Source organism: Lampetra planeri, chromosome 54 (genome assembly GCF_965212315.1).
Source record: "Lampetra planeri chromosome 54, kcLamPlan1.2.h2, whole genome shotgun sequence".
Taxonomy (NCBI): domain Eukaryota; kingdom Metazoa; phylum Chordata; class Hyperoartia; order Petromyzontiformes; family Petromyzontidae; genus Lampetra; species Lampetra planeri.
In genome coordinates, this window is record NC_136160.1 from 1,506,320 (window position 1) to 1,519,589 (window position 13,270).

A 13,270-nucleotide genomic window follows, 5' to 3' on the forward strand; every position below is an offset into this window, starting at 1 on the left:
TGAGTGTGTCTTTGTGTGTGTTTGTGTGTGAGTGTGTCTGTGTGTGTTTGTGTGAGTGAGAGTGTGTGTGTTTGTGTGTATAAGAGTGTGTGAGTGTGTGTGTGTTTGAGTGTGAGTGTGTCTGTGTGTGTGAGAGTGTGTGAGTGTGTGTGTGTTTGAGTGTGAGTGTGTCTGTGTGTGTGAGAGTGTGTCTGTGTGTGTGAGAGTGTGTGAGTGTGTGTCTGTGAGTGTGTCTGTGTGTGTGTTTGTGTGAGTGAGAATGTGTGTGTTTGTGTTTATGACAGTGTGTCTGTCTGTGTGTGAGTGTGTGTGTCTGTGTGTATGTCTGTGTGTGGGGAGCGGTAATGTAGTGGTTAGCGCTACGCTGCGCCACGAACAGAGTTCAATTCCCGCTCACGGCCAACACCATTGACGATTATCTGAACCGGTCCTGGGCCTCCCCTAGGTCGACTCAGCCTCAAATGAGTACCTGTTGCGGTGTGTAAACATCGCCACTGGGGATACAAAGGCGGTCGGGCGTGGTACTGGCCAGCCACCCCCTCGTGTGCCGTTCCAGCTTTCACAGGCATTCGCTAACAGCACTTGCCCCTACAGTCTGTTAAGGCGATTCGGGGAATCTTAATTATCTTGATCTCTGGCGGCAAATGAAAATGTAGTGAACGTGCTAACTTCTGTGCCACTGGCTAGGCATCTGTGGACAGGATGAATGTGAGCAGCATTGCGCAGGAAACCACGTGGACTTTTTCGTTGTATTGTTCGTGTGGACAGGACAGAGCCATCTCCTGACATCATCCGTCAGCCACTGCATGCAATGTGTTGTTTTTTTTGTCATAATTTTTGTTGGAAATGTTGTTATCATTTTTGCGTTGATAATAATCAAATATCCAGCCAAGCTCACTTGTGTCTACGGGACCGTCCATAAATGACGTCACGCGATTTTGGACGATTTTTTACCCCCCCCCCTCGTCACACGGCGTCACAAAAAGTCAGACCCCCCCTCAAATATGACGTCACAAAGCTCTGCCCCCCCCCCCCCCCAAAATTGCTTCAAATCACTTTAAACTATTGTCATTGTAGTGCGTATTTAATGTGGCGCTGCACTCTGATGTTGTAGGTGAAAACATTTATTAAAAGTCTATTTAATTAAGTAGAACGTGTTGTTTTTTGTTAAAGTATTTTTGCATTTTGATGTGACGTTACATTTCTCAACCCCCCCCCTCGTCACACATCATCACACATGTCTGAAACCCCCCCCCCCCTAGGTGCGTGACGTCATTTATGGACGGCCCTTAAGCAAAAATCGGGACGTATCATGGTACAGCAATACGGATGGATATCTGACAATATTTAAAGGTAGCTACGTGTGAATTCATTGCCTATTAAATTTCGATTTAAAGCTTTCGTGACTGCAGGGATTCATCTTCTTGGTTCTTTCGGTAAAGTCACGTAGAAGGGAAATAATAAAAATAAAACATAATAAAATAATTCTCACGACGTTTCGGCCACAACGCAAGCAGCCGTCCTCAGGTGAAGACCAGGTCTGTCGGGGAGACAGCGTCTGAATGGCAGACCTGGTCTTCACCTGAGGATGGCTGCTTGCGTTGTGGCCGAAACGTCGTGAGAATTATTTTATTACGTTTATTTTTATTATTTTATTATTTCCCTTCTACGTGACCTTACCGAAATAACCAAGAAGATCATTGCCTGTTGTTGCGCATCTGACAACAACAATAAAACCTGGGACTTTTAATGCTCCAGAAAGCCTCGGAAGGCTTTCCGACACCGATATCTCAATAGAGGGCGATTCGGGTAAAGCCGGGAGATGGGGCTTGCTCACGCGAGGTTCGTGAATCCGCAGGGATTCCACGGAGAGCACGATTTCCTTTTTGAATTCAATTGTTATGGATATCGGATGTTTTGTACTGTTGGGCCCAAGTTTTAGATTAGTTTTGTATTTTCTAACTTCAATGTAGGCACGTTTTTATTGCTTAATTTGTTTATGCAATGGATTAAATCATTTGACTGTAATACATATAATTGTAATACGGTAGTTTTAAATATGGACTAAGTCGGTGGTTCTTAACCTGAGATGCCCTTTCAGGGGGTGCGGTTAGAAGGTGAATAATCGGAAACACAAGTTAAGCGCGGGCATGGAAGTACAAATAATTTGTTTAATCAAACCCAGATGTATTAACATTACAAAGATTTTAACTATTGAGAACCCAAGGGGTGCAAGGCTACAGTGAAAGTTAAAGACCACAGAGCGAAGTGGAAGGAGCCGTTGGGGGACGCGACGCTGCCCCCCCCCCCCAGCATCCCCCCCTCCCCCACCTTGGTGCCCCCCCCACCTCCCCCCACCTGCGTGCCCCCCCCACCTCCCCCACCTGGATGCCCCCTCCCCCACCTCCCCCCACCTCCCCCCACCTGAGTGCCCCCCCCACCTCCCCCCACCTGAGTGAACCCCCCACCTCCCCCACCTGGGTGCCCCCCCCCACCAGGGTGCCCCCCACCTCCCCCACCTGCGTGCCCCCCACCTTCGCACGTGACCCCCCCTACCTCCCATCCGTGCATACCCTCCCCGCTCTCTCAATGTTTTTTTCCCCCTCAATGCAGTTTACTGTAAGTCCTCGCTTAACGCGTGGCGTGCAAACTATCACGCGTTTTCGCTATAACGCTGTGGTTCTTCCATTCGAGAATACGTTTTCGCACACAACGCGGAACGCGCGCCGTTAGAACGCTGAACGCATCTTCCAAGGTGTCTGATGAAAAATAAATTTCTCCTGGGTCCGCAAGTGGTTGTTGACAATAAATGGCAAAAAGATATCCCATGGTATCGCTTTTCACTGCGAGCTATGAATGCTGTGATACGTGCATTGGCTTTGTCCTGTTCGCCTTTTGGCGTTCTCTGGTCTGCCACTTGTGGTGAGACTAGGCCATGAAGAAGGCGGTCTCTGGTGTAGGCCAATCAGTTTCAAAGACAGTGCATATATTATAATTATCAGAGCATGTTTGTTTGCATGTTCACCACAAGTACATGTGGTTAATGCAGACTTCATTTCTTGCAAGAGGCATCTATTTGGTGTTTGAACATCTTCACAGTTGTATTGCCAGAAAGGGTACAACCCTATTTTTATTGTCATACTTGGATACTGTCAAAAAAGTTCCCACCACCAATAACAAAGTTATTATATCTGCCGCATTTTGTTTCCTGGGAAAATATGAAATGACGCGTACAATAATGAGTGTTAAAAAATCAATAGCTATTGCGCAGTCACTGAATGCCTTGCGAAATGTATTCTGTTATGTTGGGTGAACTGCAGCCGAACAACTGAAGTAAAATAAAATTGACGTTTAAACTTAATTTGACTGCGTGCGCTGCTTCCTTGACTTGAATCAAGGCTGCGAAAACCCTCAAATGTAACTCCAGTCATCCTGATTCTTACCGGAGGGTAGAGCAAAGCACAAAAATAAACATTAAAACACGACAAATACTATTACAGAGCTGTGGGGAAACGATACCGGGATGATCTTCACATGGTGAAACATTTATATCGGTTCGTATCGTGAGACGTGATCTCACGGCAACTCAGCAAATGTGTTACGACAGCCTGCATATAGTTGTTGAGTGTTGGCTACACGGGAATAAACAAACACACATAGGTCACTGCCCACTCATCTCATTGTTGCGTGTGATGGCAAAAGGTGGCTACTCCCCACCTCTTCCAAGCCCGCCAGAGTGGGGCCCTTCCAAAAGCTCCCTCCAGAGGAAGAAGCCCTTTCCACCAGCGGTGGCCTTTATTGAGCAAGCAATTGCAGGGCTGCGCCTTTACCTCGAGGCTCGCCTCTCCTGGGTAAATATAATTGGCACTGTTAATTGGCGTGGTGTGGAAAGGCGCGCGTGTCACACACACACGCACGCGCGCGCGCGCGCGCCGTCGGCACGTGAACGCGCGGCGGCGCGCGTTCATGTCACGGCCATCCCCGCCCGTGACATTTTCAAAGGGGCCCAACCACCACCCCCCCTATTTGGAATGGACGGGTGTGCCGCGGTGGGCCCCTTTCTGGAATTTTAATAGCGGCCTCTATTTGCAGAAAATAGCCTCGGTAGTGTGGGGGGCAGGGGGGGTGCAACGGAGGCTACGCTGCCCGGCGAACGGGGCAAGCGGACCGTGGGGTTGGGAGTTCAAATGCGAGGTGCTTCTGGCTGCGCGCCCGAGTGGACCGCTGAGGTTCACAGGCGCTAGTAGCTCAAGTCGTGCTGCTGGCTACGTTGCAGGCAAGCGTGGGAGAGGGCGGTGCTGCAAAATCCACTGCTACACGTCTGGGCCCTTAACACAGCGCTTAATTTGAGCCGAGATATTTTTGGAATGCCGCATCCACCTAATGTTGTCCTCATTGTGCCATATATTCGGATACAATTTTTGATATGATTATAGGCATACGGGGTACATTCATAGCATAATGTATACGTCTCCCTTATAATCTAGTGGTTGTGCCTTACACCGATAATTTCTACTGCAAGCCAGTCGAGCAACGTTGTGGGTATAGTAAGTGGAAGACTCAGGCCTGCGCTCACACACACTTCCACAGTGGACAGCAGGCTAAGGGAAACACGAGGGAGTAGTGACGCAGTGGTTAGCGCACTGCTCTGTGAACCCCTGCCACCCGAGTTCGATTCTCAACCACGGCTACCATCAATGACGAGTGATATCCGAACTGGTCCTGGGTCTTCCCATTGCACCAACCGACACTGACCGGGATGGTGATGTATGGTCAATCGCTATCGGGAACTTTAGAGAAACTTCCTCTCGCGGGCATTTGGCCTACTCTTCCACGTGGGCCAGACACCTTTGAGGATTTGGGAATTTCCCACACTTTACCCCACCACACGCAACTAACTTGTGCTTGCATTCCATTTATACTGCTGGGTGTGACAGAGGCGATGCGGGAGAAATTGCAGAAACTTACCCCCATTGTTTCAATAACTGCCCCACCGGGGGGAACAAATGGAACCACAGCAGCTTTCCGTGGACTCTACTCCCTCTCCTTCTTCTTCTTGTCGTACGGCTGCTGATGATGATGCAGAGCAACATCTACAATTTCACATCCAGGTGGTGACGCCCAGACAACCGCGTCATCGCCGTTATGCCCTCTTCGCAAGGGTGGATCGAGCGTTGCGTCGTTCCATGTTGTACCGTCTGTTCTGGATGACCACAGTCGCACCCTACTGGAGAGTTTTTTTAAATTTTCAATTTGTGCATCTGGTTATCCGCGTCTGTTTAACACGTATAGGTGTTTCGGGTTAGATCGTGTAAATATACTCAGATTTTAAATGTTGTGGATTTGCTCTCCAACACACCGGTGTGCTGTGCTAGTAACGAATTGGCACGTTCTGTTTACGTGACAATCCTTACTAGTTGGTTGTGTCGGGTGGTGGCGGATTTAACGACACATCTGCTGCCATAGTTTGTGCAGTGGATGCGGTTTGCGGTGGACCGTGAGCTTCGTCGAAGATCAAAACTCAGAGATCTCTGAAAAGAAAATGGAAATCTGGTATCTCATAACCAAACTGTGCCGGGGGCAGTGCCAAGCCTATTTGGCATGACATATCGTAGGAATATCCATATCGCGGCAAAGCCACTGCAAACACTACCCACCGCTTTTCCAACGAACGCCAACAGCGTCTGGTGGTTAATGGCTCCACGCATTCTCAGACCTCTCACAAGCTTTGATATAATCAACGCAAAAAATAGCGGCCGTGAACCCGCACTTGACTGAGCTCAGTCTATTGCACGTGCAGCCAATTGTATCTGCTCACCGCACAATCGTTTGCAACACGCAAAAAAAAACCCCACCGGCCTCTTAAATCAAGTGTCCCCTTGTCACGGTGACATATACACACTGAGCATGTATTTTTTTTTGTTGGCAAAATATTCCAACGATGACGTGATGGGGTTACAAGCTCACGCGTGGCATTGAAGGTGACACCGGCCATCTACTCGGCCTACCGTTCCCAAAGGGCCGATAAAACAAATACTGGTACCACTTTGTGCGGGGGGAGGAAGGTGGTTGTGAGTCAACAGCTGATGGGGTTGGAGCTGTGGCGCATAGGGTGACAAGGTGGCACTCATGCCTCACGCAATGAAGGGGCCTGGGTTCAACTCCCAAACCTGGGCGGCTTTCTGTGTGGGGTACTCTTTGGTTCTTTCGGTAAAGTCACGTATAGTAGGTAGACCACCTACGCCCCCCCCACTACCTACGTGACTTTACCGAAAGAACCAAAGAGTATGGATTCATGCAGCCACGAGAAAACTTTCTGTGTGGAGTTTCTGTGTTCACTCCCCCTGTTTCGCCATGGTGGTTTCCTCTTATGGGAAACACACACACACACATTGTAAATGGTATTGGACAAATAATCCGTTGTTTAAAAAAAAATACCTGCAAATAATTAATTTGGGATTATACATAGCAGCATGCCCCCCTTCCCCCTACTGATTAGCACCGTTGACTCCGTACGGTGCGAAAGAAGTTCAACTTACTGTGCGACGCGCGTGGAGTTATCGCGCTCTCACCCCGCGTGACCCCGCGACATTTCCGCGGCGCGGTTGCCACCGACGGACGCAGTCTGCGCCCTGTCACCACCAGCGTGACCCACAAACAACGCGCCTGGCCTCTGCGAAAGAGACCGAGTGATGGCTAGCAGAAGCAACAGCAGCAGCAGCGCCGCGGAGTGTCCGGACGGGCCCTGCAGATAACACGTGTGGGGAATGTTGTTGATGTTTGTTGCGCTAAATACAACTGTGCAGAACTAGGTCAAAAACAAACAACACGCGCGCGCACACGCATGTGCGCGCGTGTGCGCGCGTGTGCGCGCGTGTGCGCGCGTGTGCGCGCGTGTGCGCGCGTGTGTGCGCGTGTGTGCGCGTGTGTGCGCGTGTGTGCGCGTGTGTGCGCGTGTGTGCGCGTGTGTGCGCGTGTGTGCGCGTGTGTGCGCGTGTGTGTATGTGGGGGGCGATAGCGTGCTGCGCTATGAACCCGGCGACCCGGGTTCGATTCCCGCTCACGGCCAACACCAGTGACGGGTATCTGAACCGGTCCCGGGTCGACTCAGCCTCAAATGAGTACCTGGTGCGATGTTAGTGGGTGGGTGAGTGAGTGGGTGGGTGAGTTGGTGGGTTGGTGGGTGGGTAAGTGGGCGAGTGTGTGGGTGGGTGAGTGAGTCGGTTGAACAGCTCCGGTTTCTTGTGCTGACTTTTGACCTCCACGCCCATGTTCGATCTGTAACGTCACTGAATAGGTACCAAGATGTCTACTGGACATCTGTGAAAAATCGCTTTATAGCTTATCGGATTCCTCCAGTAAAAATACAGATTCTCAGCAAGACTTCGGCCATTCTGCCCACTGGCCTTCTTTGGGCAATCCAAATCTTGTTTTCCTCTCGACGCCTATACAAAAGTCGTGTTCAAAATATTCATCATCCTAATACTTTACCCTAGATTTGAAGCTTTCGTGACTGCAAGGATTCATATTCTTAGGTTTTTTCTATTATATTATATTATTTTATTTTTATTTTATTTTTATTAATTTTAATTTTTTACCTACGTGACTTTACCGAAACAACCTAAGAATATTTTACCCGTTAGATTAACTTCGAGCATGAACACGATAACGTACACAAATGTGGTGCTCTGCAGGACGCGTCGCCAGAAACGATTGCGAGCAGGTGGTCGAGATGAAGTGTCAGCGGAAGGAGGGGAACTCGCTCGAGAAAGAGGTCAACAGCGTAGTTGGAGCGGTGGGATCACGTCGTGTGCAGGAGGCATTGCGACACGCACCATGAACAATTTGTTTTATGTTACCAGGTAGGGCCCACTGAGCCATACGGCTCTCTTTTTTTCAGAAGCGACCTGGCCACGAATGACAGCTCAACCAAGTGGCTTCTCGTCATCGTGTGGAAATGTATCGCAGCCAAATGCTGCTAACGCGCGATGTTGATTCTACATTTGGAGGGGAAAATCGGAGAACCCGGATAAAAAATCCATGCGACCACGGGGCGAGAGCCACGTAAACTCCAAATATACAACAGGCGTCAGGGTCGGGATCGAACCCATGATCCTCCTGTATACCAAGCGAGTTAGTTAACATCTCACCACAGTGGTGCCCTTAGCGACGAGGCCTTCATCCAGCAATAGATACATCTCGTTGCTGCTGATGATGATGGTCACGATATTGCTCGCAAATTAAACGTTAATCCGCACTCTATAAATATTCTCAAATTTCCAATTCCCTTCGCGTCGTCACGTCCAACGTCGTTGCCTCTTTACCGGCGTACAGGCGATGCCGGACCCCCCCCCCCTCCCCATTGTGAACGCTGACACGGCCACACAGCAATTCGAAGGTCAGATGTTAGAGGCTCTGCTTGCACGTATCCAATGCCCTCACTCCCCCCCCCCATCACATCGGTCAATATATTTCTGGGGGGGGGGGGGGTGTTGGTACGTGGGGCGCGGATTCCTTCCCCCCCGGCACGGCACGTCAGCACGGCTCGCGCCCGTCATGAAGTGAACAGCGGTTGTCCTCGTTGGCGGCGTCGGCGGCGACGTGCGTTGACCTGAATGCCGCGCGGCTCGTATCGTCGACCGAGTTCTGAACCCCCCCCCCACGCCGCCGTCGCCGCCGCCCAGCGCCAGTCGCGTGCCGCGCCAAGCCCAGTGCCGGATGAAGCTGATGCGGGGCCTGTGGCATATGTTGTTATAAAGGGGCCCTAATTTTTTTTTTTTAACACGTAAATATTAAAGAACATTGATTTTTAACTTGCACAGTAAAGTAATTGTATGTTTTTTTTCATTTGCTATACAGGCAGATAATACGACAAATCGCTAGCCTTAAACAGCCAGTCGTTCATAAAAGTTGAAGGCGGTATAGTACTAGAGTAATAGAGCAAGTGCAGAATCACTGAACCGGAATTGATAGCTTGAAAGCATTTAGCGCGGGGCCCTTGAAAGTGCGGGGGTTCGTAGCTACTACACATATGTACATGTGTAGTAGCTACTACATGTGTAGCTACTACATATGTAGCTACTTTTGCTACATATGTAGTAGCTACTACATATGTAGCAACTTTTGCTACGAGGATAATCCGGCACTGGTCAAACCGCTCAATCCGGAGTCTGGTGGGGATATCTGAGCGGTAGCGGGCAAGGGTTGGCACAGCTCACAACACCGTCCACGGAATGACACAGTCATATATAAACTTCCCACTCTGATAGGGGTTACGATAAAGGGACGGGCATGCAACTTCACCAGTCCCCCCCCACCCCCCATACTGCAGTTGCTTATGGCCCACTCGCAGAGCTGAGCAGGCGATGTTTAAGTTGGATAGCTACAGAACCATGTGCGGAATAACAGAGGTCAGCAGAAGCCTTTGCTGTGCTCCCAAGGTCCTGGAGCCACGGTGGCAACTGACACAGCATCGTGGGGGACTCGAGGAGGCCTTCATCCAGCAGTGGATTGTACACGCACGGTACACGTACAACCCGTAGGGAACTGTGGATGTGGATCTGCTGGCGGGGGTCACGCGATGATTGAAACGTGGCAGAGAGGTGGCGGTTACTGGAAGGTGGAGGAAGAGGAGGAGGTGGTAGAGGGCAGTGCATGGCAGCTGAAGTGGCACTGACCAGCGTGCTGAAGTATGGTCAAACAACCCCCCCCCCCCCATAACCAACTTGGCTATGGGAGAGGCCTTTTCATCCCACAGTTTCATTCCACCGGGCTCTAAATCACTGCGAATATTTACTGCACAACACAAAGCACATTAAATGCGCAAATACATATTTTGCAAGCGCGCGCATGCATCGATTAAACACGGCACGAACACGAAGGAAATTAAACGGACGATGAACCCGGACGCTCTGCTATTGTGCAATGTCGCTCGACTTACAAGCCAAAGGTCGCCGGTTCAATCTCCTGGCGCGGCATTTGAAACAACGGTGAGAGTTGCTGATTTCCTCCGTCCGCCCACCACAGTTCGTTGATGGGCAGTTCGCGGTGCGGTGGAGTAAGGTTGCAAAGTTTGGTCGTACATGTTCTGTATATCGTTTATTGTTAAATTTGAATCACAGCTCCTATGATCACTGTTACATTGTTTTTATAGCTTTATTTTGGTGATTTTGAAAACGTTTTGGCTTAGCCATGTTTGTTTGTTGTAGTACAGAGTTAGCCTGATAACTTTAATCTAAATTGTCTTATGGTTGTTAGTGTTTGAATTGCAACCCACTGGGATTTTTGCACACAGCGCTGAAATACGGTGTTTTTTTCTGGAAGACTTTGCAGTTTTTTCCAGGATTTTTCTGTTTGCGTGTAGTCACTTTAAGATGTTTATTGTTCATGTTTTTGTTTTGTTGCGGTTGCACCCGAGTCAAGAGCCGCATGGCTCACAGGGTCATACCAAATAAATGAAACTGAAAAAAAAGGTGTGGGCACTCCCACCTCTTCCAAAGACGTCTGACCAGGAGCTCCCGCTCCCTCTAGTGGACGAAAGACATTGCAGCTCTTGCGCTTTTACCTTTGCATGGGCATTAATTCGCGCATGCAAACCTTACACGCCGTGTCATAATATGTAACAATGAACCAGCATCTACGACAAATATTGATTGCTCTCTGTTTTATCTGTGTCCATAAAGACAAAGATGGCCCGTATAGCCTTTAACAGACTGTTGGCGGCAAGTGCTGTTCACGAACACCGATGAAGGCCGGCACAGCGCACGACAGGGTGAGTGGACAAACACCACACCCGGCCGCCTTTGTCTCCCCAGTGGCGATGTTTTACACGCCACACCATGCGGATAGCCATTAAGGCTGAGTCAACCTAGGGGAGACCGAATACCCGTTCAGATATTCGTCACCGTTATTGGTCGTGAGCGGGAATCTAACTCGGGATGCCAGGTTTGGAGCACAGCGCTGAACCTCTGCACCGTGTCCATGCACATGCCCATGTATATATTTGTATATTTATAGATCGGGAATTTTTGCCATTAGAGCATGGAAATGTTCCATCTCTCTCGAATTGGGTCGTTGTTTTTTTATGATGATGATGATGATGATCTACAGGGGAGAGGGTGGTGTGTGGCTGTCAGTGGCGCGGCGTGTCTGGGATGTCTCTGCGCTGAGTGTGTGCCATTGTTTGCTCACCCCACACCACCTAACGGCCTCTTCGCCAATGAGTAATTGTGATAAATATATTGCGGCATCGCCCAAATATTTTCCACGGTCCGGCATTATAAAAACCCAAGCTCTTGCCGAATCCGAGAGGGTAATTTCTTTCGTTGCCTTTGCCGGTCGAGCGGTGGTTAGTCTTGACGGTGTGCGAAGCAGCTGATCGTGGCAAACGCGCTTGCTTTTTTATTCAGCGTCGTGACCGAGATCACAGGATCTTGCCAATTACACGCGGCAAACCAGCAGCGCTTTGTTTAACCAGCACCTGACTTTGCCGATGAAACCCAGAAGATCGAAACCGGTCAAGAGTTTTGCTTGTTAAACAAATGCTGCTGCTGGATTATATTGGTTTGGAAAGGCAATAGGCAGACTTGATTAAACATTTTAAAAAGTGTTTTGTTGATATGTTAAGACAAAGAATGGAAAACTGCTCAAATGTGTTTGTTGTGTGGATCAATTCACGCGTATTTGTTGGGGAGGAAATTACTATTTTGGTTAAATCGTAAACGTTTTTAAATTCAAGTCAAGTAATATTAAAGCCTGTGCCACATTGAAAGGAAAGTATACGTAAGAATGTTAATACTTTAAATTCAAACCTTTTTCGTTGAAAATAATGCTCTGATGCTGTGTTCATGTTAATAAAAAAATAAGTTGTTTTCATGAATTTTAACACGAGCTTTTTGATGATAATCGATACGGGACAATTGAAATCGAATTGCGCGTCACAGCCACGCGCGATTTAGATTATTCTCTCTCTGCATCCTTATCTTCGTTTTGTTCTCTGATTGTTGTTGTCATTGTCATTTTCTCTTTCTCTGTGTCGTCGGAGCAGCAGCAAGCGCTTCTTGGAGTCGAGGTGACGTCTCGCGCAAGGCAGCAAAGATGCAAACCATGAATGAGTTCGGAGACGCGGCTCCCTTCCTCCGCAAGAGCGAGAAGGAGATGATGATGACCCAGACCATCCCATTCGACGGTGAGAATTTAGGCCGGACAGGCGACGCAGCGGCCAGAGTGAGCGTCTCGCGATGAGGAGGTCTCCCGAGTTAAAACTCGTGGCGAGGCCCCGACGCAGCCCGCCATCCCTCTAGGGTCGATACGATGACAATGGGGAAGTTAGCAAGTTAACAGCGATTTAAAGCTTTCGTGACTGCAGGGATTCATCTTCTTGGTTCTTTCGGTAAAGTCACGTAGAATGGAAATAATAAAATAATACAAATAAAATAAAACATAATAAAATATATTATATTATATCATAGTATATTATTTTATATAATGTTTTATTTTTATTATTTTATTATTTCCATTCTACATGACTTTACCGAAAGAACCAAGAAGACGTTAACAGTGGTTGTCCTACGGGGAGACTCGAGCCCGTCATAGGAACGTGGAATTGTCACCACTGGCTCAGGGCTGTAAAGGGGAAACAAGTACCACCCCAATGCTCATTTGAGCCGAGCATCACTTGCACTTTGATCTAGTGCAGCAATGTGCACGGGTGTAACTTTCATTCCAATCGTCCAAAGTCAATTTTTTTCCTTTTGTAGTGGATATTCCTAATTTCTAAGGTGGGGGTGAGGGGGCAATCTATTCACATTGGCCACCGCTGTTGACTTCACCACAAAGTGGTACCTATTTATCGACCCTGGAGAGATGACGGGCCGAGTGAACCACCAACCAGGATTTGAACTCAACACAATCAGAATGTGTATTTATACTGGAGGAATCCGATGAGCTATGAAGCCCTTTTTTCACAGATGTCCGGTAAACTCCTCGCAGCCTTCCGAATGCGCGCCCCTCGCTCCACCGCTGAGCCACGCGGCTGGTTAACAAACCCCACCTGCACTCGTACTGCGTAGCCACATAATCGGTGGGCACTCCACAGCCGATCGGCAGGCCGCATGCGGTGGGGTAAAGTGCGGATTCTCCCACCTTTTCGGAGACGTCTGGCACGGCGTGGAAGAGTAGGCCAAAGCACCCTCTCGCGCTCCCTCGAGTGGAGGGGAGGCCCTTCTGCCAGCAGTGTCGTGAGCGAGCGATTGCAGGGCTGCGCCTCTGC

The 13,270-nt window shown here is 49.0% G+C and overlaps 1 protein-coding gene across 1 annotated transcript in view; it reads left to right on the forward strand.

Moving 5' to 3' along the window:
• The first annotated feature begins 12,042 nt into the window (after positions 1 to 12,042).
• Positions 12,043 to 13,270, forward strand: part of LOC144735254 (myosin-7-like) — a 43,219-nt gene continuing 41,991 nt past the window's right edge. The window contains exon 1 of the mRNA XM_078617754.1: positions 12,043 to 12,187. Within this exon, the coding sequence (XP_078473880.1) occupies positions 12,097 to 12,187 (91 nt within the window). The 5' untranslated portion in view covers positions 12,043 to 12,096. The remainder of the gene's footprint in view (positions 12,188 to 13,270) is intronic.